We start from the raw sequence: 26,957 nt of genomic DNA, 5'->3' as shown, positions 1-26,957 counted from the left end.
GAAAAAACACATCTGATTACTAATACTGATCCATTGTAAGTAGTTTCTTTCTGTGTTAAAAAGTAAACACTCACAAGAGTGCATTATTAACAACATTGATTTAATTTATTTATTTCTACAGGAGCATGATCTTCAGTTTAAAGATCAGGGAATCATGGTACTTGGATGTGGGCCCTACCACATCGGTGAGCCCAACAATAAGATTTTATATCATGTAAACCTGCCTGGAATATTATTTTTAACTGACTTTGAAATTACTTGACCTTTAAACGATGTGTTTTATACTGTATGAATTTGTACAAAATCGATTATTATTTAAAGTATCAAACAAATTGTTAAAAGAAATTGTTTCCTCAATGAAAAAGACAAAAATAGCCCCTCTTATGTTTTTTCGTGTCACTAATAAGCAAGAGTTTGCACCACTTTGCCATTCCAACTGTAGAGCTTGCACTTACTATGTAGATTGGCTATAATAGCTTGGCAAAACTTAATGGAAAGTTTATCAGCTCTAATCTAATTGTCCGAAATAGATGAGGGGTTAATGGCAATCAGAAATACAGGAAAATATGTTGAGAAACTCTTCATTATTCAGTAGTGTAATATGTATCAACAAATGTGGTTAAAAAACAACATTTCTTATGTTGAATTTCGTAAATTCAGAAGTGCTGAAATGAATCAGTGGTTTGATCCACCAGGGAGCAGTGTTGAGTTCGACTGGTGTGCGGTGTCCAGCATCAGAGCCCTGAGAGAGATGGGTAAGAAGACAGTGGTGGTGAACCACAACCCGGAGACCGTCAGCACCGACTTCGATGAATGTGACCGACTCTACTTCGAAGAGCTGACACTGGAGCGCGTCCTGGACATCAACGACCAAGAGGTGAGAACACGCGTGCAAAGATTCTTCTTTTGAGCGAATTCAAAATACACAGGTTTAGAATTTCCCCGTCCCTTCATCATTGCAAGGAGCATGTACTGGTCAATGGTGGAATTCTTCAACCTGCCAATGAAACTTAAGCAACTACAACTTTTATCGAAACCCTTTCACAAACTCCTGCTCTAAATCACTGGGCCTATCCCAACATGCATTGGGAGTGAGTAGGGACATTCTGGTGTGGTCACCCATCTATCACAGCGTTCTATCAATATTAATAAATACTTGTATATTCATGTGTATTGATTAGAATGCGATTGAAATATTGCCTCACAATCAATTTCAGGGTTCCCATAGGCACAGTACTATCGATCATTTTCACAATTCATATATATATATAATAAAAGAAATGCATCATGCCATCCAGGTCGGAGGTGGGAAATGTCAGCGCAATATAAATAAAAAGTGATAATAACTCAATATTAGTGGCAGATGGATGTATTGCTCTGAAACTGGTGCACATACACGCTATGGCCTGATCATTTCTGTAACTTAAACACTCAAGTTTTTGGGGATTAAATCTTTATTTACAAAATGTGGTATACTTTTTTTACTTGAGTTTCACAGAGCAGCAGAAGTTCTCTGCTGATTCGTGTTTATATATTAACTCAAACCTAAACTGAAGTATTTTCTGCTTTATCCTGCAGAATGGTGTCGGCCATTAAACACAGTGGAACAAACCCTCTTTCTCTCTCTGTCAAATAGAAACCAGGAAAACTCTGAATTGGTCCTAATGGGGGCATGTATTATGCAGCACTCTAGGCTCATCTAAGATTTAGGAGCTTAGCTTTCTGTAATTACAGGTGAGAGGATTTTTTTTCTGGGTTTTTAGTCTTTAATGAGCTTTCCGTTACATTCATAGTTCATTGGGTTGAGCTTTAATTGTTTTTTTAAGGTTTAATTTATTCTTAGGTGGTCCTTTGACATCGCTGTGAAGCTTTTGGCTAATTTCATGGAGGAGTGCTATAAAAGTTCATTTTATTTACGGAAACTGCACATTTCTTCTGTTCACTTCAGCTATTTCCAAAGTAGTTCCCATAGATTTGATGTATAATATCTTTAAGTCTTCTAGTGTCATTGATCAATATAATACACCATCACAATTTGTCATGATCAGTTTCCTGTTGCAGTCATAGACTGTGAAGCCAAAGAGTTTTGAGCTCACCGTCGGGATGGCTGCAGTACGATTCAGAAAAGCCAGCCACCTCCATGTGAGTGGATTGGACATGGACCAAATTAAAAAGTCACCTCAAATACATTTTTCTCAACAACATATTTAAAGGTCTCCCTTCCAGAGGAATTGGAATTGGAGTTGTAATCAAGTTAAAGTAGCGATGGCATCGGAGTCTGAAGTGTTTCTTTGCTCTGGAACTTAACTTTACTATCCATCCCTCTGTCAGAGCTACAGTCCCCTCTTTCTTTAAATGTGGGTCTGTGTGATAAGTACGGCATTAGATTATGGAGATAAAGCCTGGACAGGAACAGGAGAGCAGCTCCATGAATAATGAAGAGATACAACCCTGCATTGCCATGGAAACAGCATCCCCCTGGATCAGCTCGACAGGAAAAGGGGCTGGACCATGGACACTTGTTCTGACACCCACACCCACACACACACACACACATACACACACATATATACAGTGCCTTCAGAAAGTATTAAGACTTTCATAACATAATGACATAATTTGAAAAGACACACAACTGTCAATATTAACTCTGCTACTAACCCTGTGAATATCCTGGGGTGACGCGGCTCAGAGCTCTCTTAAGACAAAGGCTGTTCTCTTCATCCAGCCTGACAGAGCTGGAGAGGATCTGCAGGGCAGGAAATCACCAAATCCTGGTGCAGAGCTTTTTGCTTCAGAACTGAGAAGACTCGAAGACGTAAAGCTGTCAGAGGTGCTCTAACAAAGTGCTGAATAATGGGGCTGAATACACACAATTTAAAATGGTGGTCAATCTGCAACAAAAAAAACTGGACAACATTTTATTTTAACAATCAATGGCATTAATGATTTTAGCTTTAGATACCTCTGCATTGGCTTTATGGTCTAAATTTTGGATTTCCACCACAGAGACAACATAAAGTGTAACGGCTTTCTGAATGCAAGGTATACACCATCTGTCATAACTAAACCTTTTATACGGTAAAGCCACCATCAAGTGTTTTTGTCCCATATCTTCACTCTGTCATTAGTCTCTGGAATAATTTGATGTGGCATCAGGTTTCAGACTTTAAAGTTTGACTGAAAGGCCTGAAGCAGGAGGACCAAGACGTGACCTGACATATTTTATTCTTAATGTTATTCAATCCTATATGTCCTCTCCTCTCTTCTTCTCCAGGGCTGCTCAGGCAGCATCGTGTCAGTGGGAGGCCAGATCCCCAACAATCTCGCCGTGCCGTTGCACCTGAACGGGGTGAAGATTCTCGGGACGAGCCCCTTGCAGATTGACCGGGCTGAGGAGCGCTCCATCTTCTCCAGGGTCCTCGATGACCTTGGGGTGGCCCAGGCCCCATGGAGGGCTCTCATTTCTCTGGTGAGAGGAAAGATATAAATAATGGAGAGTAGCGGGCATGGATGAAAAATTATTATTATCATAGTTTGTGATGTGCAGGTTAGCTACGAACTTCTATTAAATCCCTCCCAAAACAAGGTAGGCATTATTATCTTTTCAAGTTATAATGCGGAACATAATTAGGATCCTGAATATGAGCACACTAGGTCGCCTTTTAAGAGTCATTACTTTTATTTATACACGGAAGTTCATAGGACATCATAGTGAATCGTTAAAAGAATTTCCCCCTAATCATCTCCTCCACTAACCAGTGTGAATTATCAAAAACAACTTTTGCTTTCACAACATAATTTCCCAATATCCAATGCTTCTTTCATTTTAATCAATCTTTACTCTTTTGCTAGCTAAATATTAACCAAATACTTTACAATCATTACATCATTCCCTACGATCGAACTCTGCTCATCATTTTGAGAAGTTTCTTCCTCGCTGAAGCTCAGAACCCCAACTACTCGCAGTCTTGTGTTTGGCCTTTTCAACTCGCTCACGGCTAAGGCAGAACAAAGCACCGGCAAACCCCACTGCGGAACACGAGGATCACTGAGATGTGTCTGCAGTCAGCGCTGGAATATTCCTCGTCCATATAACTGTTGCACATGAGCTCAGTTACCGCGAGGAGCGATTAGCCGGGACGCGCACAGATAAAGTCCTGCGTCTCTCCAGGGTCCACCTACAGCCCCCATGTCCCTGCCGATCCTGATGAAACTGTTTGTTTTTATCGGGCCGGAATAACTAAGACGAGCCGTGGGGAGATGCGTCTTGCGTTTGTTTGTTTGTAATTGGTACTCCACCCCTGGCGAGTGAACAGTGGGTAAAAAAAGCGATGATGATAATGATTATGAGGAGAAGGACATACCACATTTCTCTCACTGTTAGACTCCCACCGCAACTCCCACTCGTGCTCGTGGAAGAAAAACCGACTCAAAGGGGAGATGAACTGAGGCGCCACTTACTGACTGTTGAAGCACTTATATTCTCCCTTCTGCTCTTTTCTTTAGTTTTGTTTTGGTAGACACGGCAGCGTTCTCTCTTGAAGCCGTCTAAATTGTGTATGGTTGAATTGACAACAGGTAAAATGTTGAGCTTATTTCATGAGAAGGGTTCTTGCAGCAAGGACGAGCACAGCTTGTTAATAATTTTCTCTCTTTATTCATACTCCTCTTAAACATGAAATAACTTATTTAAAAGTTGCATAAATATTCAAATACACAACAAATATCCAGTGTCTTCCCTTCTAAAACCTGCTTTAAACTCCTGCTTTCTGAATCACTCTGGTTGGTTATAGATTGTGTCTGTTGTAACGGTGTGTGTTAGAATACTTCTTGGTGTGCGCTAAGAAAACGATCTACACCTCAGAGACAGTTTTTGAGCCGTCAGATGTGTTAATAAAGTTTTACATCTCCACTCCCTGAAGTTATAAAAAGTGAATTGAGTAACAGCAGATAAACACATTTTTAAGTGATTATTTATGGTTTACTTTATGGAAGCTATAGATTTTACATTTTCAATATGTATTATTGCTGAGTTGTGTCAGCGTTATCACCTGACATTCTTTGTCTGTCTAATATTTAATGAGCGTTCTTCACCTTTCACAGGAAGATGCCTTTTCATTCGCCAACCAGGTGGGCTACCCCTGTCTGCTCCGCCCCTCCTACGTCCTCAGGTGAGTTTTACCAAAGGCCAGACAACATGCAGCAGAAGACAGTGCTTACTGTGACTGTACAAACAGTAAGACTGAAGTGAAGGCAGTCTCTCATGCCGGCGTTAGGATTGACAGATGAGGTCAGGATGGGCACTGGATGATCTTTTATGAAGTATTTGTTTATTTGCATATATTGTGATTTAGCTGCTTTAAGAACCTTTCTCATATTTAATAGCATATATGTATATATCTCCATTAAAATGTATTTTTATGGCTGCAGCAAGGGTGAAGAGCCCAAGACAAATTTCTGTAAAAATTAAAAGATACATTTTGAATGTTAATCATGGAGTTAGTGGCTGACCTGTCTTAACCTCCTTGCATTTGCTTATTTATTTTGTCGACAGCAGTATTATTAAATTACAGCACAATAATCTAAACAGGATTCGTGTCAAATATTCAGCCATTAAATTATGTTAATAAACACAGGCAGGAAAACTGTTCAGTTGTGTGGGGTGAGGCATGAGCTATTGGCTTATTCACTGTTTTATTAATAATTGAGTGAAATACAGTTTTAGTTATAATGATTAATGAACTTGACTCGCCTTAGTGCTTATTCAGTCCTGCAGTGTCACTCGTGTCCAGCAGGTGTCAGGATGGGTCCCTGTGTGTAGCCTCAGTGGGAACAAATTGATGTGTTATGAAGTTTTGGACTTTTTTATTATTTTCCATGCAAACTTGGAATATAAAAGGGAATCTCTCTTGCTTTGTTGGGGATTATAGGAAACCCTCATTGTCCAGCAAATAGTCACATTTAAAACTACCTAATATCAAATGCCTTAATTCATCAGTTTAAAAAATCTCTGCTGAATGTTGAAGTAGCCAAAATCAAATGATTAATAATTTGGAGTTTATTATTATTGTCAATTCCGGATTCTTCTGTTTCTGCTGCCTTCTAATGAATATAGATACATTCTCTTCTCTCTACTGTCTACTCTCTCCCTTCCCCAAAGTATTGTCACTCTTCCGCCCTGACTTACTTGGTAATGGTTTTTGAATGTTTCTCTCAGCCTCAGCAGATTTGCACAAACTCACACATTTACACACACACACACACACTAATACAAAGTTTGAAGTATTTATCATAATATAAGTTACTGAAATATTTATGACATATCTAATATTGCCATATATAATGTATTTCTTTTGGTTCAAAAAAGTGTAGTGGAGCAGCTGGTGCCACTTGTAAACGCTGCTAAACACTGCTGCTAAACACTGCTGCACTATCATGTGTAAAAGCAATTTGACCTTTTCACCAGTGAAGAATAACTGTCTGTGAGAAAGCACCTGTGAGGCTGAGCAGTGTATCCAATCAGACACAAGTAATAAACACAATAATAACTAAAAATAACCTCACTGCCCTTTATATTGTAATCCCATTAGTTTATAATTGTCTGAAAAATTGAATTTAGATTTTTTTTTTCCCAGCTTATCAGGATGTGGTGGTGAGCAAGTGGGTTGGATCATCAGGTCTTTATTAATGGTCGTTCAGACAGAAAACAATTATTTATATACTCGCTCATTTACCCAATTTTGGGTCAAAATATAACGTTTTCACACTCATAATACTGCTTCTGAATTATGGTCTTGATGTGAATGATTCATCTCAATATTCAACGTAGCAGGGACTAGATGGCATTCGAGTCAAGGATGTGACTGAATGTGTGTAAATGAGTCGTGTGGTGCTGGTACGTAAATGAAGGGTCAGTATTCAGTCTGGCATTTGGACATATGTCCGCCTCTGAGGAATAAAGCTCTGACCCGAGCCTGTGGCCTTCCTGTCCCGTTCCTCTGAACCTCTCCTTTTCAAACAGGAGATAAAAACAACCAAAACAAAAAACCTCCTGCCTAAATCTGTTGTTTTTTAATGACAAAGTTCTGAACTTGTTTTCAAGAGCCTGGAGTGCTTTTCGACCTAAATAACTGTTCTCCTCCCTCTCTCTCCTTCTTTCTCTCCCGCGCCTTATTTTGACTGTTTCCAGACCTTGTTCCCGATGGTAATAGTGATGCAACGCAGAGATAATGAGTGTTTTGAACAATCATTAGAAGCCTGTATGTTCTCCTGTTTGCTCGCTTCTCTTCCCCTCCTGTGGCCTTTTTTCTTCGGTTTTTCTCTCTCTCTCTCTCACACACATACACATTCACACTCTCTCACTGTCTCTCTCTATCTCTCTCTGCATTTTACCAGCGGCTCAGCCATGAATGTTGTGTACGGGGAAGAGGAGATGAAACGTTTCTTGGAGGAGGCCACTCAGGTGTCCCAGGTGAGATCAGTGTACACACGCCTGCACCTGTGAGACACACATTGCCAGAGTTTCACCTTGGACCTTTATTTTTTTGTTCTTCTGGCTTGAATTATATTGAATAAGCATGTTAGGACAAAGGATTCTTATTCTCAGCATCACACACGCAAACACACTCTCTCGCTCAGATTTTCTGTTCTCCCTCTGCTTTCAATTAAACTACTGCTACCAGCTGGCATGTCTGTTGGCTAGTATTGTGTGCCCAGCTCTACCTCACTGAACATGCAGGTGGCTCGGGGGCAGCTGGCCCCTCCAAGGGCCTCTACCTGGAGCTAAAAGCATGCACACACACACACACACACATGCACACTCGATTTCACCATCTCACCTTCACAGCACCAAATCAAGTCTGTTAATGGTAGTATGACATTTAATTAAATAAAAAGTGCATACAGTGACAGATGTAGGCTTTATGAAAAGAGAGAAAAAAGGTCCTGGATCTGCCTCCTTGTCCAGATCCCTGCCGTGATTCAATGGCGTCTGTGATGGTCCATGCATCTGTCCACCAAGTTTCGTAGAAATATGTTTAGTAGTTATAGCTGCTGAGGACAAACATACCAACAGACATGGGCCAAACAGAACCTCCTGCTAAGAATAATAATCAATGCAATTACCAAAACCTCAACGTTTTAGGACTTAAAATCAAGTAAAGAGGAAACCATAGACTATTCATCTCTGAGTTTCCGCTAATCAAAATAGAAAATAAAGTACCTGATTTTATTTATTGGATTTTGCACCTGTGAAAATGACACTGATCCAAATTTGGATATCATTGCACCTCATGGATTTATCTCCCTAGTGATCGTCCACGTCCTGCAGTTTACAGGGAGACTTTCAGATTTGTGGAGCGGAGTCGTCATTAGAAATGAGCTCATGTCAAGATGGAGGTAAAGGTGATGTGCAGGATGAGCTCCGATCACATCACAACAGCAGCATTTGCTCGTTTCGGAGCAGAAATAAGATTCGGCCGACTTTGAAACGATGATGTGAAAGGAGTTGCTTGTAGTAATGAAGCCACAGAGAGAACAAACACCTGAATCCGCAGCCATCCACGGCTAGACAGAGTTTTTCAGTGAGCCAGGGCTCGTTGTTTATCTGCCTTGCCAACAACTTCACTGTTCTTTTCCACTCTCACCGCTTTCATCATGCTGCTTTCAGCTGACACTGTTAGTTGTTTTCAGAGAAAAAGCTCTTACAGACTCAGAGTATAGTTTCTGCTCAACACCAAATGACGGACAGATGCAGCCGGTGGACGTAGCGGCGCATTTAGCACATACAAAGCCAGATTCTTCTTTCAGGAGTTTGTCGAGAGCGAGAACAGAGCTGAGAGAGGGGTAATTTCTGACTTCTCTCTGACGGTCGGCCAGAAACGTGACTCCAAATGAATAATGATGTATTTCTGTAGCTGCTGGATGTGGAATAAAAAAACTGTTTGTGTGGAGAAAACAGTTCTGTGCAGTCTGTAGGTACCCAGTCTGTAGGTACCCAGAGACCTACAGACTGCACTGCAACACCAAAATACCTTGTTCAGACTGGGTTATTTCACCTTTTTTTTTTTACGAGTCGACAGAATAACCGCCCTGCTGTCTTTCCTCCAGGAGCATCCAGTGGTCATTACCAAGTTCATCCGCGGTGCCAGGGAGGTAGAGGTGGATGCTGTGGCCAAGGCTGGCAGGGTGAGACTCTACTGACATGAGGTTCTGTCCAGTTATATGGGTTTGTGTCTGTAATGCCTTTGAGCTGTCATTATGTGCATGTGGAGACGTCCTGGCAGAGCAGACTCACTGCTCTGGCAATGGAGGACAACTACACTGCATGCACCAGATGTATTATTATGTTCTGCATGCCATAATTAGTGCTTGAGCATAAGTTGCATACACACATAATTTACCATGTTTTGCAGCAGCCTGCAAAAACGTTTTGTCCCTTTTTTATTCATTAATTCCTTTTAGTAATTTGCCCTGTTAAGTCCAGAGCGCAGATTTCTTTGAGGGGTCTTAACTTTTAAATAATAAAAAAAAAGATAAAAAGTTTAAGGTGGATTAAGACCCAGACAAATCACATACCCACATATTATACAAAACAGGATAAAGAGTCTGATCTTCTAAGGGAGATCGTTCTGAGCAGGGCCTTCGCTGAAGACGTCAGGTAACCGACCTTAAAAGTCAACAATAAAGTCTTCAAATTCATTTAAGCTGATAAAAAGAAGCTAAAATCAGAGTAACTTCCTCTTTAGTGGATATGGAGACAAATCTGGCTCCTGCATTCCGGACAAGCTGTAATTTATATTAATTCTGCTTTATCAAAGTTACATGTTTGAATTATTTGACCCCTGTGGAGCGGCAACTTCTGTAACTTCTGAAGTCAAACCTGACGGACTACAACATTTGGTTTGTCATTACTGCGCGAGTGTGTAACTCTCAGTGAGCGACGCCGCCGCCCAGCTCCTTGTCCTGAGCGCCCTCTCTGTTGTTCCATTGTTTAGACTGCAGAGTCATTTCAAGGGTGTCAGTTTAAACATGGCCAATCCAGTCGTACGATAGATTTTCTCCCTCTTCTTTCCCTGAATACAGCCCCTCCTTTATCTTCAGTATCACATTAACAAGCTGTCCATTCATTGAATACCAAACAGGCTTCATTATTCCTGGCCAGGCAGAGTGTGTGTGAGACACAGGGAGAGAGAGAGAGAGTGGAGAAGTCAGAGATAATGTGTATTAATTACAGGCTCTATCTGAAGAGTGCTAATGAATGCTGTGGTTAGCAGCAGTTTAAATGAACTAATGACACTGCAGCTCATTTTCAGACACATACACACACACTCTTACACAGAGGTGCTTGGTGATAAAAATCTCCTTTCCTGCAGGTGAAATGTTAAAAGTTATTCTTTTGACTCTGCATACCCATCGTCACTGTCACTTAGCGACTCTCCGCAAACACGGGCCCTTTGTCCAGAGCCGGTTTTCAATGAGTGTTGACCTGACTTGATTTATTTTTGTATTTCATATGCAAAATGCATCACTCACAGCTTTATGTAACATCATACACACGCTGACTTTTTATATACTATTTCACACAGTGACACACTCTAGGTATAAACACATCCAGTCTGGAGATCTTCTGATCTTAGAAAAAAATTCATTACAAATTAGTTATACTCTGTGTGCAAATGCTCTCTGTCCAGGTTGTGGCGCATGCCATCACAGAGCATGTGGAGGATGCTGGGGTTCACTCGGGAGATGCCACTCTAATGCTGCCAGCCCAGACCATTAGCCAGGGGGCGCTAGAAAAGGTCAGTCAAGTCGAGACATAGTGACTTGAATCCTATCAACTGTATTTTATATCTGAGAACAAATGTCCAAGTGGCTTCCCGCATATTATAATTTGTTCTGCAACAGTTTCACAATGAACTGAAAAAATGTTCACACTTCTCATAATAACATAAGAGATGTCTAACTTGGTGTTTTGCTCTATTGCTGCATTGTATAGCTGTGTTTTGCGCTATATGCCGCATGCTCAATCTTGTCTCACTATCTTATGCTATCGTCCGTAAAGTTTTTACCGTCCACAACAACTGTCAGACCTCATAGTTTCGGCTGCTGTAGTGCATGTACCTGCAAGTGAAACAAAATTCCATGATCCTTCCCAAAATTGAATTATTCTCTGAGCCGTACCGAATCCATCCACCAAATTGCGTGTTAATCTGTCCGGTAGGTGTGTAATCCTGCTAACAGACAAACAAAACCTCCTAAACACCTTGGTTGAGGTAACAAGTTCTTTAAATCATAATTTCTCCGTCATAAACAGGTAAACTGGATATTAAACGGTTACAGACAGCCTCATTTATTTATATTTTAAATGTGTCTGTGATTCCTTTTTCCTTTTGCTCTCAGGTAAAATCTGCCACCCGCAAAATTGCACAGGCATTTGAAATTTCCGGGCCCTTTAACACTCAATTTCTGGTTAAAGGCAATGATGTCATGGTGAGTAATAATTCTCAGGGTGACTAAATGATAGATCGGCATTTTAGCACAGAGTTACAGCAAATGCACTTTACTCACAACTTGAGATCGACTTGTGGTTGGATTTTAAGATCGATGTTGCCTTCAGTTTTGATGTTCCAGCTACTGTACGTGTGTAAATATTGTACATATTTGTTTAGTTAAATGGAATGTAAATGTCTCTATGGGCTGTGTGAGTCTTTTGATTCTTTTGAGTCTCTATGTGTTTGTGTGTGGTTAGACATTTCTGCAATGAAAGTAATTGTGTTGTACTTCCTTTAAGGTAATAGAGTGTAATCTGCGGGCGTCACGGTCCTTCCCTTTTGTGTCAAAAACAATCGGCGTGGACTTTATCAACGTGGCAACCAAAGTGATGGTGGGGGAGCCTCTGGATGAGGCCAGCCTGCCCTCGCTGGAGAACCCCATCATTCCCGTAGACTACGTGGGCATCAAGGTGAGAAGAGAGACTGAAATAACTCTTCACAACCGCATGACGTGAATATGAAGTCTGTGGTGTAAGTTAGTGAGGATGTTTCCAGCTTGTGGCTCACATACTTTTATTAGAACCAGGCATAATCATCCTGATAGGCTTTTTCCACAGGAGACAATTTGACACGTTACATGAGAAAAATAACAAGTGAGTTTAGATATTCATGTTTTATCATGGCTGATATTGCACCCACAGTAATGTATATTCAAAGCTGTTGTTTTGCTATACTCTGCCCTCTGTGTAACAGCCTAATGGAATTGATCCAGAGGTGACTCAAATCAGGGTCAAGAAGGAACTGTTTCGACCTGATTAAATCATATAAATGTTTAATGCTAGGATGGCTGCAAACAAACCGTCACAGTAAAACAAGCAGGTAGCCAGAATAGCCTCATGAGGTGGACAACTGTGAACTGACAATAATGACACAATCCTTGTTGCCATATCGTCACACCAGACAGCACAGTTTGGCTGTTATGCTTAAATTTCTATCCATCCAAATGCAAACACCAAAAAATATTGCAAAACCTCAAACAAGCATGTCGGGCAAGAAGGGGGCGATAAAGTCAACATTTTTTCTTTTTTTTTTAAACAAGAATGCTGCAGTCCACGTCATAAAGCAATTACATTTGTTTCCCAAAAAAAAATGTTACACGCACAGACTGATACACAGACACTAGGCTTTTGGAAAATCAACACTTTGGAAGGCTGTTTGTGACGAGAGGCCCAAATGCAGAGGAAAAAGTTAATTTTGCAAAGTATTCACACTCTTGTGGACAGGGCGACTATGGGTTGGATTTATGTCGTCAGGCAGCGCTCTTAATAATAGACACTGTGTTTTTAATGGTTTGAAAGGCCTATAAAGTTGTGAATTGTTCTCGGCTCACACAGAAGTATGTAATTCTTTAACTGAAGTTCAAACTTTGATAATTAAGAGAATTCCATGACGAGTTCAGGGTTAATAGCTACCTGTTGTATAAAAGCCACGTGTTACTTGGTCCCTAATAATCACGTCTATGAACTTCCCACGGCCGGATGTATCATCTGGGGTTAGGAAATTGGCTCCTATGTAAAGGGCCCTACATGTATGACTTGTTAATAGGTGGTGCAGGATCCGCTCGTGCAGTTTCCATCGGATTCCCATACAAAGGGCGACAATTACTGCTCCATCCCTCCACCTAGGCGTGTGCTTGGGAGGAATGGGTGACTTCTCATACCGGCTGGGAGGCTTACTTCTCCTCAGATTGGGTATGAGAGAGTTTACGTGACGCCAGATGTTCCAAAGCTATTTTTTTTCCAAAGTAATTTCTCCCTCTAATTACAACAGAGCTGCTGTAACAATGGCTGTAGTTCAGAGCCAATCGGGCAGGTATAATCCCCCCACTCTTCCCTTCCACCAAAAGTTTTCAATTTCTAGGCTGCACAGTGGTGAAGAATATTAATCAGAGCTCTGAATACTCCCGGCGCCGGGCTTAAAAGACTTCCAGAGTTTACTTGAAGTCAATGAAACAGACTTCATATACCCCAGCTAGAGGTGGGGATATTCCTCGATTCTTGGATGCACCACGATGAAGACCTGGAAACTCTGCATCGATGCAGAGACCCAACATTATCGATTCATGTTTAACGCTACGGTCATTGTTTTAACGATTTTACTGCTTCATAATTATAAAAACTGCTGCTTCACACTCACACACACAGCTTGCAGACAGGTGAGAAGTACCTCCCGCAGATTATCAGACAACGCAGAATATTTTGTTTACGTCATTGTTGCACAAGAAGCGACGGCCCATTCGTCCAGGAACATGAATATTCAGTCAGCAGGTTTTTATAAAGCTCAGCTGTAAGTGTAGGTGATTTACAAAAGAGCAGAAGAGCAGAATTTCTTGTTGACCAGCGCAGTAATGTGCCTCCTTGTTGCTGAGGGGGGGGCAGACGGGGCCACCCTGTTAAAGTAAAGGCTTAAGATGCAGCACACAAGTCTAAACTGAATGAATGTCAAATCAATGTGAAGAGCACCAACCACTGTCTGATATATTTTTTATTGAAAACCTTATTTTGTAAATAACATCATATTGTAATAGTAAAGGTCCAAAACACTTCCTGAGTCTAGTGATCGAATCACAGCCCTCTGAATGGGAATCAAATCATGAATTGCCTGAAGGTGTCCACTCCTAAGCCCGGTCCTGAGATGTGCTGGAAAACCTTTCCCCAATACGACTGTTGAGGGAAGTCGTGCTAATCTCATTTTTCATTTTGTTGAAGATAACCCAGCCACATTCACATAAAGCCCACCACTGTAAACACACTTGTGATGTTTAAAACCATTATCCAGCCTCTGTAGCCTCAAATGTGTGTCATCAATATGTACCCACTCAGCCTTCATCCTCGCGGTATTATCACAAGGCTCAATTCATTGCCATCCAGAGAGACCATCTTCATTTATCTGTCTCGTTCCCTCGCAGCCGCTCTCCGTCCCTCTCACTGTCTCCTCTCCCTTGTTTGAGGCCATGTTGTTTTCTCCTCGCTAACAAGTCCCCCTTGTGCGATTTCTGTCTCGACGCACAAACTCGTGGGGAACAATAACACAGTTGTATTTATGACATTGAGAGGAAGAAGAGCATGAAAACAACTTTTGAGGAGGAGGAAGCTGATTTGGCGCACGTCCCCGGTGCACACTTAATGGCGGGAGAAAAATAACTGTGTTGGATGTCTCGGCCCTTTGACCGTGGCATGTGAGGCATTACGGCGACTTCTGAAATAGACACATTCTTCTGAGCCTAACGACCCCAAGAAAAGTAAAAGCTCCGAACATCACAGACATCAAACCTTTCAAGTCAGGTGTTTAACCAACAAGGACATGTTGGCATAAACATATCTGCTTGTTAATGTGTTGATCAACCTTATGCAAAGGTTACTTTACCACTGAGACAGTAACTTGTGACTCACCATATGTACAAGTTTTGGCTTAAAATTATCTTTCGGTATTAGTTTGTAAAGTTATATCATTTAAAGTTTTCCAGACCTTCACTTCACAACATAATGAAGTCAGCAAACCCTAGCTAATCATGTGGTTTGCACAATTTACTCTTTATTCCCAAGTGCTGCTGCTACTGAAAGGACTTGTGCTATCATAAGCACTGTTTCTGTAAATGTATGTTTGTATAATGATTTATACAAACTATAAGAGCTGTTCAGCTGAAAGTGTAACGTCTTTAGAGATAACAAAAAACAGCCGTTGAACTGGAGAAGCCGGGGATCGAACTACCAACCTTTCACTCTACTAGTTGAACTATTCAGATAGTTAAGTAACTAAGTCTAATCTTTAAAAATACTCCACTACAAGTCAAAGTCCTGCATTCAAAAATGATCATTCAAAAAGGCTTTTTAGAGGGTTCAATTAGAACACATGAAGGGACCAGTTCATCACAAACATTTAACATTAAAACATCTTGAGATACATGGTTTACACTGAAAAAAAGTACAATATTACCTTCGGAGTTGGAGTAGAGCAGAAGTAGAAAGTTACATAAATGCAAAGTACAAGTACCTCAAATTTGTTCTTGTGAGGTACTTGAGTAAATGTACTTATTTGTTGTCCACCACTGCCTATTAGCAGTTTCTACACCAAAAAGCAGTTTGCCTTGCATTGCCTTTCTAGAAATCAGAAAGCAGTCGTCTCGTAGTGTTTTAGTAAACACCAATGGAATCACTTTGTTCTGTCCTATACCAACCATTTGGCTGGGTTCAGAATCTGGGGCCGTTCATAGAACTTTTGTGAGAATATCTAAATATCCATCAATAACAACATCAGTACAAAATCTGCATATTGTCGTTCAGAAATCTGCTGCTACAACTGCAGCTGCTAATTCCCCATTCAGCTGCAAATATGAAGACCTGCAAACTGGTGCCTGCACTTCCACCTCCAGTAAGGACCACTGTGAGACAAAATGTTATGTAGACACGTCTGACTTTATTCTCTCTCTCCACTGGAGCTCAGCTGGTGCCCCAAGATAACATTGTTCATGTCGTGGAGCCTCGCTGTGCTCCTGTCTGGGAGGAGTGGGCGTTCGGTGTATGTGTGTGTGTGTGCATGTAGGATGTTGTGGTTGGAGAGCCTCGGCTATTGTGGCAATCACATACATTCTGTTCCGCAGACATACCAATTTCATTTGGAGGACACCGCATTACAAATGAAACCACTGAGTTATATATATAATTTTTTTCAAAATCCTTCTCATGAAGGCTCATGAGTAGTTTCTCATTTTCAGAGCATTTAAATCTCCCCAGGTGATGGTGCTGCCAGTTTGTTTTTCTCCCGCCCTCCCCTCACTTCCCTTTTCCGACTTGTTTTTGGTTAAATTACATTTCCACTTTAAGTTTGGCTCCACAGTTGTGACCATTGCGACGAGGCTGCTGCAGATTTGGTTCTGCAGTCGGCGCGGTGGCGAAGGAGCCTTTCTCATTAGGATGATGAAATTGACTGTTGTGGATTTACATTGAACGCAGAGACCCCGCGAGCATACGTCTTTGTGCCGTCCTCGCTTTGTTTCGCAAATTGTCGTCAGTGTGACTAATTCTATTGTCGACTCTTGTCTCCCATTGCACATCAATAGGTCCCTGTCACTGTTGCTTCGCTCTCTGTGCGTGTCCCTCTCCCTCCGTCTCATCTCCTTTCTTAGTTACATTCCTCCATTTTATCTCGGCGCACTTCCCCGTTTTCCTCCAACTCTTTGAACAAAGCCGTGATAAGCGACGCCGCCTCCCCGTCTGCATTCCCTTCTCTTCGTCCCTACTTGCATTAGTATGCTAACATTACGTTCAGCTGATTAGATAACCCGCTTCAAGGATGAATCCCCCCCTTGTGGTCCTTGCCTCTACGTGTGTTTCGTTGTGCGAACGCATGAGCACCACCACACCTCTCTCTCTCTCTCTCTCTCTCTCTCTCTCTCTCTCTCTCTCTCTCTCTCTCTCTCTCTCTCTCTCTCTCTCTCTCTCTCTCTCTCTCTCTCTCTCTCTCTCTCTCTCTCTCTCTCTCTCTCTCTCTCTCTCTCTCTCTCAAGGGGGGAGTTGTCTGCTTCTACATTGAAAAATAAGAATGACCTACCATTTTTTTTTTGTTATACATAAGAAATACTGTTCCCATACTTTTCTTTCAGTCGTGTTCTCCTCCTTGTCTCCCTATTTTCACCTTTTTCTTCCCCTCTTCTTTTGTTTCATCCTGTTTCCCCTTTTCCCTCTTTTCATTTTCCTCAAACTTTTTTTTCTGCTATAGTTACATTCTGACCTGTCATTCATTCCCTCTTTTTCTTGTCTTTACCACCTTCACTCCCTCACTTGCTCTCCCCATGATCTTTCATTTCACATTTCTCCTCTCCTCCGCTTCCCTTCCTCTCTTCCTCTGTCTCACCCTGGCATTCCTTCATTACGCCACCTACCTGCTTTCCCCCCTTTATCTCAGCGTGGAGGCCGCATGTTAAACAGGCTGTTAAAGCGACTGGTGTCCTGCTGTTCAAGAAGCCTCCTTTCTTTTAAAATGTCCTCTTTCAGTCTGTCTGCGTCCGTCTGCATCTGTCTGTGCCAATATTGTGTTTCACCTCTCCTTATTTTTTGATTTGCCCTTAAAATTTCAGAGCTGAAGCGTAAATTGCGGTTTGCATGCGACAAAATGAAATAGTGATTTGTAATGAGAAAACAAAAACCTTCATTTATTGTCAATATGGGCTTTTATTTATCATTATTTGCCATTTAGTCTTCCTAATGCATATACAACTGATAGAGCCTTAGTTTACCTGACAGTTTACCTGTCGCAATTTCTTTCTAGTAATCAACCGCTTATAAGCGGTTGATTTACTAGAAAGAAATTGCGTAGCATCTGCATGATAGTCCTGGAACTTGAGGAAAAGGCAAAGGCATACACACACACACACACACACACACACACACACACACACACACACACACACACACACCCTGCCGTTTAAAGCGTTGATTTGTCAGAAATTACGCCACATTATCATCACAAGGTGAACGATAGAGACACAGAGACCAGCATAAAAAAATTGCTTTTTTATGGTCCTAACCTTTATGAAAAGACCCAAAATGAACATTGTAAGTGGATTACTGGATCACTTTAACATAATATAATTATTTTAACAGCATTTGTATAGGAACATATCTGTCCCACGCTTTTTGATCCATATTAATGTTGTGCACAAACAATCTAAACAGCACAACAATAGACAATGAGTAAACAAATAGGAGACCACATTTTATGGCTTTTTAACAAGGAGATAATTCCCAGGAAGTAATGTGGTTTGAATAGCATTTATAAACCTCACATGTGGGCATCAAAAACCAAATCCGTCCCTCTTCTGTTCTTCGACAGGCGCCCATGTTCTCCTGGCCGCGGCTGAGGGATGCAGACCCTGTGCTACGCTGTGAGATGGCCTCCACCGGAGAAGTAAGCACACTGTTAATTGTGTGTGTGTGTGTGTGTGTGTGTGTGTGTGTGTGTGTGTGTGTGTGTGTGTGTGTGTGTGTGTGTGTGTGTGTGTGTGTGTGTGTGTGTGTGTGTGTGTGTGTGTGTGTGTGTGTGTGTGTGTGTGTGTGTGTGTGTGTGTGTGTGTGTGTGTGTGTGTGTGTGTGTGTGTGTGTGTGTGTGTGTGTGTGTGTGTGTTCTCCATAATTGGGAGAGTCGTGTCCACAGCTACTCACGCGGGGTCTGTTCCTGTTGTTTTCTTGCAGGTAGCTTGTTTTGGACCAAACATTTATTCAGCCTTCCTGAAAGCTATGCTCTCCACAGGCTTCAAGCTGCCACAGAAGGGCATCCTGATTGGAATTCAGGTAAGTCCACAGCCATCTGGAGGTCCACTCGCCTCCTGCTCTGTGCTTCCTTTTGGCGCCTCCTGCTCATAAGACCCAAAATGAGAGGAGCATCTCAACAAATCTTTTTGCCCATTGGCTTCATGCAATTCCCGCCTGTGTTTGATTTACACCACATCCGACTTTGATTCTTGTGACTGACAACTCTCATGAGACTTAAACCTATGATGAGCTCTCAAGTGATGATGTGTGAATAGGCTCAAATACAGTAATAGATGCATGTTACAGCTGAATGAATAAGAGGAAATACAGTAACCATCAAAACCACCATGATTCTAATAATAAAAAATCTCCCAGGGCGAAAAGAAACGATTTACACAACATGACAAAACTGCAGTATAAGGTTTATAGAGAATTAAAAAAATTACATCAAAATAGCTATTGAATCATGTTTCCTGCATAATTGTGCCGCAAAACCATCTCTATCCCAATCCACAGCCACAGAGATGAACTGTGAGCCCGGACAGTGTATTTAGATTTTAATGACACCACGTCACATGAGTTCTAGTAATTAAGCCACCATGCGTTATCAAACTGTGAATTTGACTAATGCCGGCTGTGTAATTGGTGCTCTTGGGGAAAAGGTCCACTTAAAGGCAAGTGCCAGGGTCAGATGCGCACCGTCCCATGGCTGACAGGCTGCAACCTATAATGTTGACATATCCAGAAAGCACAGAGACACAGGTATGAATGTGAAACGGCTTCATTAGATGTTTCCTGCTGAATTTAATCTCTGTGTAAAGTCAGTTTGGAGAGGAGGAGACTTCTGGGGATAATCTGATTCCTGGTAAAAAAAAAACTCCTGAATAAAACCCTGACGTCCCCAAACTCTACCTTTTCTTTTTGCTTTGTTTAGAAACCGCTTGAAGAAAAAAATTACAAATGGTTCACCGTGAATAAGGTCGACACAGTTATGTGAAAAGTTAACTGTGGGATCAGTCATCCTTTATTATCTTTTAACATTTTTTATTTTTAAATATTAGTTTCAAAGATGTAGCTACATTTTTATCTACTGGCTCCAGCCTTTTTACAGTATCATTTTTATACTTCTTACCATTGTTCTTGCTTCTGTTTATATCTTTGTTCTGTTCTTTTTTGGAAAAGCAATAAGATCATTGAATCACAAAGACATTATTTTGTAACACAATTGAAAATGGCTCCAAATCTACTGTTTTAATTAAATCAATCAACTACCTGAATGCACAGAACAGTTTAGAAACAGGACCAGGACATTAAGGCAGATTCAGAACAGCCTTTCAGTGATGAACAGACATGATGGACTCTTCATGTTTGAACAGAAACTCGTATCACAACACTCCCTCTGCTGGTATTCATACGTGTTAGCATTTTGTTTTTCATCAATCTGTCTTCTTCCCTTCCAGCATTCGTTCAGACCCAATTTCCTGGCAACAGCGCACCAACTGAAAGAGGAAGGCTTCAAAGTGAGTGCTGAAACTCCACAGAGCTAACAAACTTTCCTTCATGATTATCAACAATGGTGCATAGAGAGCCTCCTGGTTCTTAGATTCTACTCTTATATTTGAAATAAAGACGTACCCTCACTATCTTTCATGCAAAGTCTGTATATGTGGTAACGTTGTCTTGTTTCTGTCTTCTAGCTCTTTGCTACTGAAGCTACCTCTGCATGGCTGTGTGCCAACGACGTGCCTGCCACTCCAGTAGCCTGGCCCTCGGAGAAGGGAGAAGAAACCAGTTTGCCTGGTATTAAGAGGTGGGGACATGTTTGTTTAAAATAATGTTTTATTAATCATGACTCATTCATTGAAACATGGAGGAAACAAGCCAGCAAGTGTGAGACTCTGAGTCAAATATTTTGTTCAGGGTGAGACTCAGTTTTCCTGAGGCAGTGCTTAAGTAATATGTAAACTATGATTCATTAGATCCAAATTTGGAATATCTAATCAGCATAAGATACTGCCTTAAGATCTGAGGGCATAGCACCTTAATTATCACCCTAATATGCTTACAAGATCAAAGCCGATGTAGCAGACTCTGAAGTCCACAGTCGTAGGAACCAGACTGGGGCTGGAACAGGGAGGATGAGGAAAGTCTTATGTCAGAGCAATGCCAAGACAAATTTTGGGAAATTCAGAAACAGAAGCAGCTCAAGTGTCTAGGTCTTTTCATTTAGCCATGGCTAACTATGGAGGAAAAAGTCACTAATACGTTACTGAACTAGAATGTCACTCAGAGCACATTCGTCTGCCACGGTCCTACAGCCCCCCCCCCCCCCCCCCCCCCCCCATGAAACCACATTAAATTCATCAGAGCTGGATTTTGATCTGGATCTGCACCAAATTGCAAACACTCATAATTATCAACACGCCTGTTTTTTCTTCATCAAGATCAATCATTTTTATACCTCTGCCGAGAAGGGTATGCTTTTGTGTGTTTATTTGTTTGTCAGTCAGTTTGCAGGATTATGCAAAAATTACCTAATAGATTACTAGTAATTACTAGTAATCTAGTAAAAAACACATAGTAATTGTAGCCGGCTGACGGTCACTGAAATATTCAGGTAACGATTCCACCAAAAAGTCATGATCGTGTGGTAAAGCCATCTGGACCATATGTTTGGAAATGAGCGAGCACAGACGAGGACCTAGAGGGAATTTAATGGGCTTGTATGGCATCAGCTGTGCAAAGTGGCATGGAGGCCAACCCTTTATAAAGCAGAGCATGACCTTTGTTCTCACTGTCCTCCACATTTTCTAATAGAATCTACCACTAATTCAATTCTGTCTGTCAAGGCCTTCAAATGAAAAAGGCTACACAGAAGTCAGGACCTCAGGGTGTGTGTTTGTGAGGCTATAAGTATTATATAAAAGAGGCCCACAAAATGACTCATAAACACAGATACAACACAATATTACGTTGATTTTTTTCTAGGTATTTTATTATGTCAGCTTTCTTTAATAAATAAACTAAACTAATATAAATTTTAACAGCCATTTTGTATTAAATACAAGAGCAGGCATGTTTAGATTTGATTACTTGGAGGCTGAAAAACACCAAAACAATCTCACAGCAGTGGAGCTGTTCAAGTTCATACAGCAACCATGTAAGCAAAGGTCTGGATACTCAGAACAGTATTAGTCATGTTTCTGGGCCAGTTATATCATGAAGATATACAAATTCTGATTATTTTCCTCCTTATTCAGTCGTTGACTCGATGGTCTGTTGATAATATCACACCTGACACTTTACGTGGTTTTCAATTTCCTGCTGTTATCATTATTGACACAATTTTATTTTTTTGTTGCTGTTTCTACAGACTGATAAGCGAAGGTCTCATTGACCTGGTGGTCAACTTGCCCAATAACAACTCTCGTCAACTGAAGGATAACTTCGTCATCCGCAGAATGGCTATCGACCACGGTGTTCCCCTCATCACCAATTACCAGGTCTGTAAAGGTCACGCTGATAGTGACTGGCTGTCATGCTCAATTTACACTTACCAAAGCCGTGTTCAGGCATGACCTCTGCCTTTCACACATGCACAACGCAGCAGGAGAATCCCCCTCACAAAAACACAGAAATCTCTGGAGTGTTCAGTTAAGGGCTGGTGCAGGCGATCACGTGTTTTTACTTCTCGGCTCTTATCACTCAAACCCTGAGATATTCAGGGTGTGAGAGATATTCAGGGTGTGAGAGTGAGGGTTTGCCTCTGGACTTCCTGCAGACAAAGTGTCAGAGAGAGGCTTTCTCTCTGACATTTGTGTTTATATATACATCCCCTCTGGAGAATGTCAGGAGGATCTCTGGAGTTCAGAACATGTCTGAAAGCAGCTATACCGTATCTCTTGCCTGATGAACTTTAACCCTAATGTTTTTCTTCGTGTTTTTAGGTGGTGAAGCTGTTTGCAGAAGCGATTCACTACGCAGGAGAGCTCGACTCCACCAGCCTCTTCCACTACCGGCAGAAAGAAGGCAAAGACAGAGGAGTGAGACAGCAGATCTAGAGCTTCCTCCCTGGACCTTCACACACCTTTGGGGCACTTGGTAAAACAACAGTGTAAGTGGGAGCAAAATGTTGTAATATAATTTCTTGTATCTGTTTTCCCACTCCACTTAATGTGGCAGGACTTGCAGTCTGTTGGGACTTATTAGACCAAAACTTTATAATTAGCTATAAAGGTGAAGCCAACTGCTGGGTAAATTTCAGTTTCTACTGTGATAAGGTGCCTTTTAAAAGGGTTTGTGATCGATAATCTGGGATGTTACTTTACCATTTTTTATAGAATTGTTGTTAAACATAAAAAACTTTGTTGCTGCCAGATTCTGAAAAATCTCTTCTCGTGCGTTTGTCCTCCTTCAGCCAGACTTGCTTATAACTGTAAAAATTCAAGAAGGGTCCTAATTGTGATTTAAGTTTGCATCTGTAAATATAAATGCATTGTTAAGAATTGATTGTTGACCAGATGCTCTGCAGATCTTTCCTTCAACAGATGTCCCCATGTTGCAGGGGGACAAACACAGTTAAAGAGATTTGTATTCTCTAAAATTACATTTAACTATGTATAGAAATACTTCCCATCACTGTTTACATTCTGTGGTTGTCTTGTTCATGTTTGTGTAATGTAAAAATCCAGTGAATAACAATGAAGTATTCTCTCAAATGATGTCTCCTCTGTTCTTTGTAGTTTGTACAGGACATGCAATAAAATCAGGGGTGTACCAAATACATCAGCCTCTGCTTTAAACAGCCCATTCGTATACAACCCAATATAACGGGACTAGAACGTGATGGTGAACTGTGTGCAAATACACTGTTACATATACTAGGTAATCCTGTTTACTGTGGTTTAACAGATTTTACAATTTAGGTGGATCTATTGACAGATAATTAATGTTATATATATAGTTCTGTTTTTTTGCTGTATAATCAAACTGAGAATCATTGTGTTTTCGGTAGTTTAGAACAAGGCCTTCATATCTACATCAGGATTGAGTCCTCTTCCATGGTTTCTCCCCTTTTGGAGCCTCATGCCTCGACAGTAGCAATGAATGGACAAACCAAATACTGGCCCTAGAGAGTGTACCACTTATTCCTATTGAACAACTGAACTTAACCTTTAGAATACTTGTCAAATGGTTTCTACAAGTCAATTCGAATAATGCCAACAGTATGGATTAACAATTACAAACAAAAGTCTAACCTGAATCTGAGAGCAATATGGAGCTAGAAGTAACTTTTTCTAATTTTCAGTTTAACTATTGTTTTGGCAACTTTATGTGCAGATGCACAAAAATGCAAACAGGAGGACTTCAAGAGGGTAGGTACATGCAGCCTGTTATACTTTTCTCCGTGGGATGTAATCATTGAGCATATGTCATCTCCAATTAAATAAGTGGAGCCTGAAGCAGTGCTGGGGCGGTTCACCAGATGCACACTCACCATACCTCCCATTTAATCTATATCCTTTCTATTTGTTTTCCTGTAAAACGTTGTAACTTGTCCAACTAAGTTTTCCTCGACACATTGTGCTATGTCAAAGAGAGATGTGCTCATTACTTCCCCCTGAGGTCCAAGGGGAGTATGCACCCATCTGTAGCTTACAGTTAGAGAGAACCACAGTTGAAGTGGAGCGCTGTTCTCCTGACAATCACAGGGGCCTTTCCTAAAGACCTACCCTCACATACAGTGGAAACTGCTTATAGTGATCACCCGTTAACATGGATTGAAATGCTTGGGAAAGAATAATTTGATTATAGTGATCAGGAATTCATTTTGGGTGTTTTCATGCATGTTTGGACCATTGAAAGTGGTATACGTCAGCTTCCCTGACATTTCCTTAGTGATCATTTGGTTTCTCACACGGCGGATCAGACTGACCTGAACAGGCCTGTAGCACAAGGCTTAACATGGGGAAAGATTACAAACTTTCAAATGCACTCGCCAGCAAACATCAGACTAATGCTGTTATGAGGCTACTGCTAGCATAACAGCTTCAGGTTCCATTTGCAGGCACAGCTCTCCAAAGAGTGCTCGTATTGATTTGCCTGCAAATCCTCCTCAACCCTCCTCCAGCAGTGTTACCTTGGCTCACCAGCTCCAACTCCTCTGCCTCTGCTTCTGGAGCAGAGGTATTCAATTAAAGGTCAAAGAGGTCCAGTTGGAGAAAATTTCCTCAAGCAATGGAGAAAGTGCTGCTGCCCTCTGTCTCCTCAGCTGAGCCAAAAAAGCTGTGATTTCCCTCCGGACGGACCAGAGGTGCTCCAGCACCCTGCCTTTGATGAGCCGTCTCATAAAGTTGTGAAGCTGATGGGAAGAAGATGCTCTGAGCCCATCATTCTCATCATGGTGTTCTTCACCTCAGCATGGTGTCATGGTGGAGCATGAATTGCACAATGGTAAGAGATACGCTCAGGATTGTCTTTCTTTCCACAGCTTTGTTCTCTACGTATCATGGCAGCTCCTCCAACAGCGAATATTGAGACCATCTCCTCTTTGACATGGGTACAAGCCCTCTTTGCTTGTACTGGTCTGAAGTGATGTAACATCTACAGGTCTTCGCAGAACTCGCTCCTTGTTAAAGAACCCATACTAAGCTAAGTCTAAGCCTGATGGTTTATGAATGGCCACATCCAGCTGTGCTTATTAAATGGCTGACAATGCTGCCATAGCTGATTTTCTTTTAGTTTCCCCCAAGTATATTTTGTCACTGCACCCTTTGACAACCTTTTTCAATAACATTTTTGTATTTTTTTAAATCTTCTCAACGAATCGTTTTCTTTTCAAAGTCTCCTTCAGTTGGGGTTTGAGTTGGTAAGTTTGCTCTAAAGCTTTGTGGCCGGCCTCATTGCTACTTTTAATAATGATTATAGTCTCAGAACATAAACCTACTGGTATATCAAACTTCTGTTTTCCAATTCCACTTCAAGTCCACTTTCGTCTTTATAGCGTGCGTCATTGGACATCACTTGTATCTGACTCGTGTTACTTCCCTTAGCACTACAAATCTTGTCTCTCCCCCATGCCTCACTCACTGAGTACAGTCGAAGTTGATTGGCTTAGTTGCTTCACGTAACGCAAAATTAGTCAGAGTTTTCTGGGCCGCTAAATCAGTTCCGTAATGATTGAGTGATGTTAACCACATGATTTAGTTTCTCTCTATAGTGAGAATGTAGGGTATTTTCTGTCAGATTTTTACTCTATAACTTTTTATAGAGAGATATTCTTGGCTTTGATACTGGCCAAGGATGTGAGAGGGGAAAGTGACAGAGGAACATAGAAAGTGAGTGAGATATCGAATACTTATACCATTTCAAGGAAAGGTTCCACGTTTTTACGTTTCTTCACCTGGCTCTCTCACACACACACACACACACACAGAGAATATCAAATTTTGTATAAGCAAAGTCTCAAATCCTGTTCAGTTGAGCTAATTCTAACTCAGCAGCCCAGGGCCAGCAGAGTCACGATTCACTGCAGGAACAGTAACCAAGCAACAGGGCTGCTTGTGAGGCTCTTTGCAGACAATAACTCGAGGGTAGACCCCTACGTCTTAAGCAGCATGTCTGTAAATCCCACTTTGATTAAAGTGTAGTGTTAAATATAAACTCAATCTGTTTTTATGAAAAACTGAGCTTCTGTTTTAGGTCTGATGGCCTCGAGTCATCCTGCAGTACGTCAAGCCCTGAGTTTCTTTATCTGGGCCATACTTCTACTGTAAAACTGACAACATGTCTGCAAACCAACAAGACATCTCTGCGTTTGTTAAAGTTACATTTAATCTAATCAATTTTACAGGCAATGCCGAAGCCTGTTCCCAGACTAAATGTCCTTTTGAACCTGCTTAACTCAAAGTGAATTGTACAGACTCATTTTAGTTATATATTTAGCCTTGAACCAAAGAGGCCAGAAATACGTGTATTTGATGATGGGGAAAATTCGCAGGACTTCTTAAGAGCAAAAAAATGCAGTGGAAATAATAATATCTTTATTTAAGCCCAGACTTTTCTCTGTGTCTCACAGAGAACAGTCTTCACCCTCTTCTCTCCATCACTCAAAGGTTTCTCACTGTGACAGTGGGGATTTGTGTGGTGCCGG

General features: G+C 41.2%; 1 protein-coding gene across 1 annotated transcript in view; it reads left to right on the top strand.

Annotated features, from left to right (window-relative positions):
* Nucleotides 1-23,523, top strand: part of cps1 (carbamoyl-phosphate synthase 1, mitochondrial) — a 42,996-nt gene extending 19,473 nt beyond the window's left edge. Inside the window, exons 24-38 of the mRNA XM_062403067.1 lie at nucleotides 122-185; nucleotides 696-877; nucleotides 3,278-3,472; nucleotides 5,107-5,174; nucleotides 7,399-7,474; nucleotides 9,112-9,189; nucleotides 10,695-10,802; nucleotides 11,404-11,493; nucleotides 11,795-11,965; nucleotides 18,387-18,461; nucleotides 18,746-18,844; nucleotides 20,266-20,325; nucleotides 20,503-20,615; nucleotides 22,179-22,308; nucleotides 22,753-23,523. Of these exons, the coding sequence (XP_062259051.1) occupies nucleotides 122-185; nucleotides 696-877; nucleotides 3,278-3,472; nucleotides 5,107-5,174; nucleotides 7,399-7,474; nucleotides 9,112-9,189; nucleotides 10,695-10,802; nucleotides 11,404-11,493; nucleotides 11,795-11,965; nucleotides 18,387-18,461; nucleotides 18,746-18,844; nucleotides 20,266-20,325; nucleotides 20,503-20,615; nucleotides 22,179-22,308; nucleotides 22,753-22,866 (1,623 nt within the window). The 3' untranslated portion in view covers nucleotides 22,867-23,523. The remainder of the gene's footprint in view (nucleotides 1-121; nucleotides 186-695; nucleotides 878-3,277; nucleotides 3,473-5,106; nucleotides 5,175-7,398; nucleotides 7,475-9,111; nucleotides 9,190-10,694; nucleotides 10,803-11,403; nucleotides 11,494-11,794; nucleotides 11,966-18,386; nucleotides 18,462-18,745; nucleotides 18,845-20,265; nucleotides 20,326-20,502; nucleotides 20,616-22,178; nucleotides 22,309-22,752) is intronic.
* Nucleotides 23,524-26,957: the final 3,434 nt, after the last annotated feature.

Source organism: Platichthys flesus, chromosome 13, assembly GCF_949316205.1.
Source record: "Platichthys flesus chromosome 13, fPlaFle2.1, whole genome shotgun sequence".
NCBI lineage: Eukaryota > Metazoa > Chordata > Actinopteri > Pleuronectiformes > Pleuronectidae > Platichthys > Platichthys flesus.
This window is presented reverse-complemented; position numbering and strand designations above follow the sequence as displayed.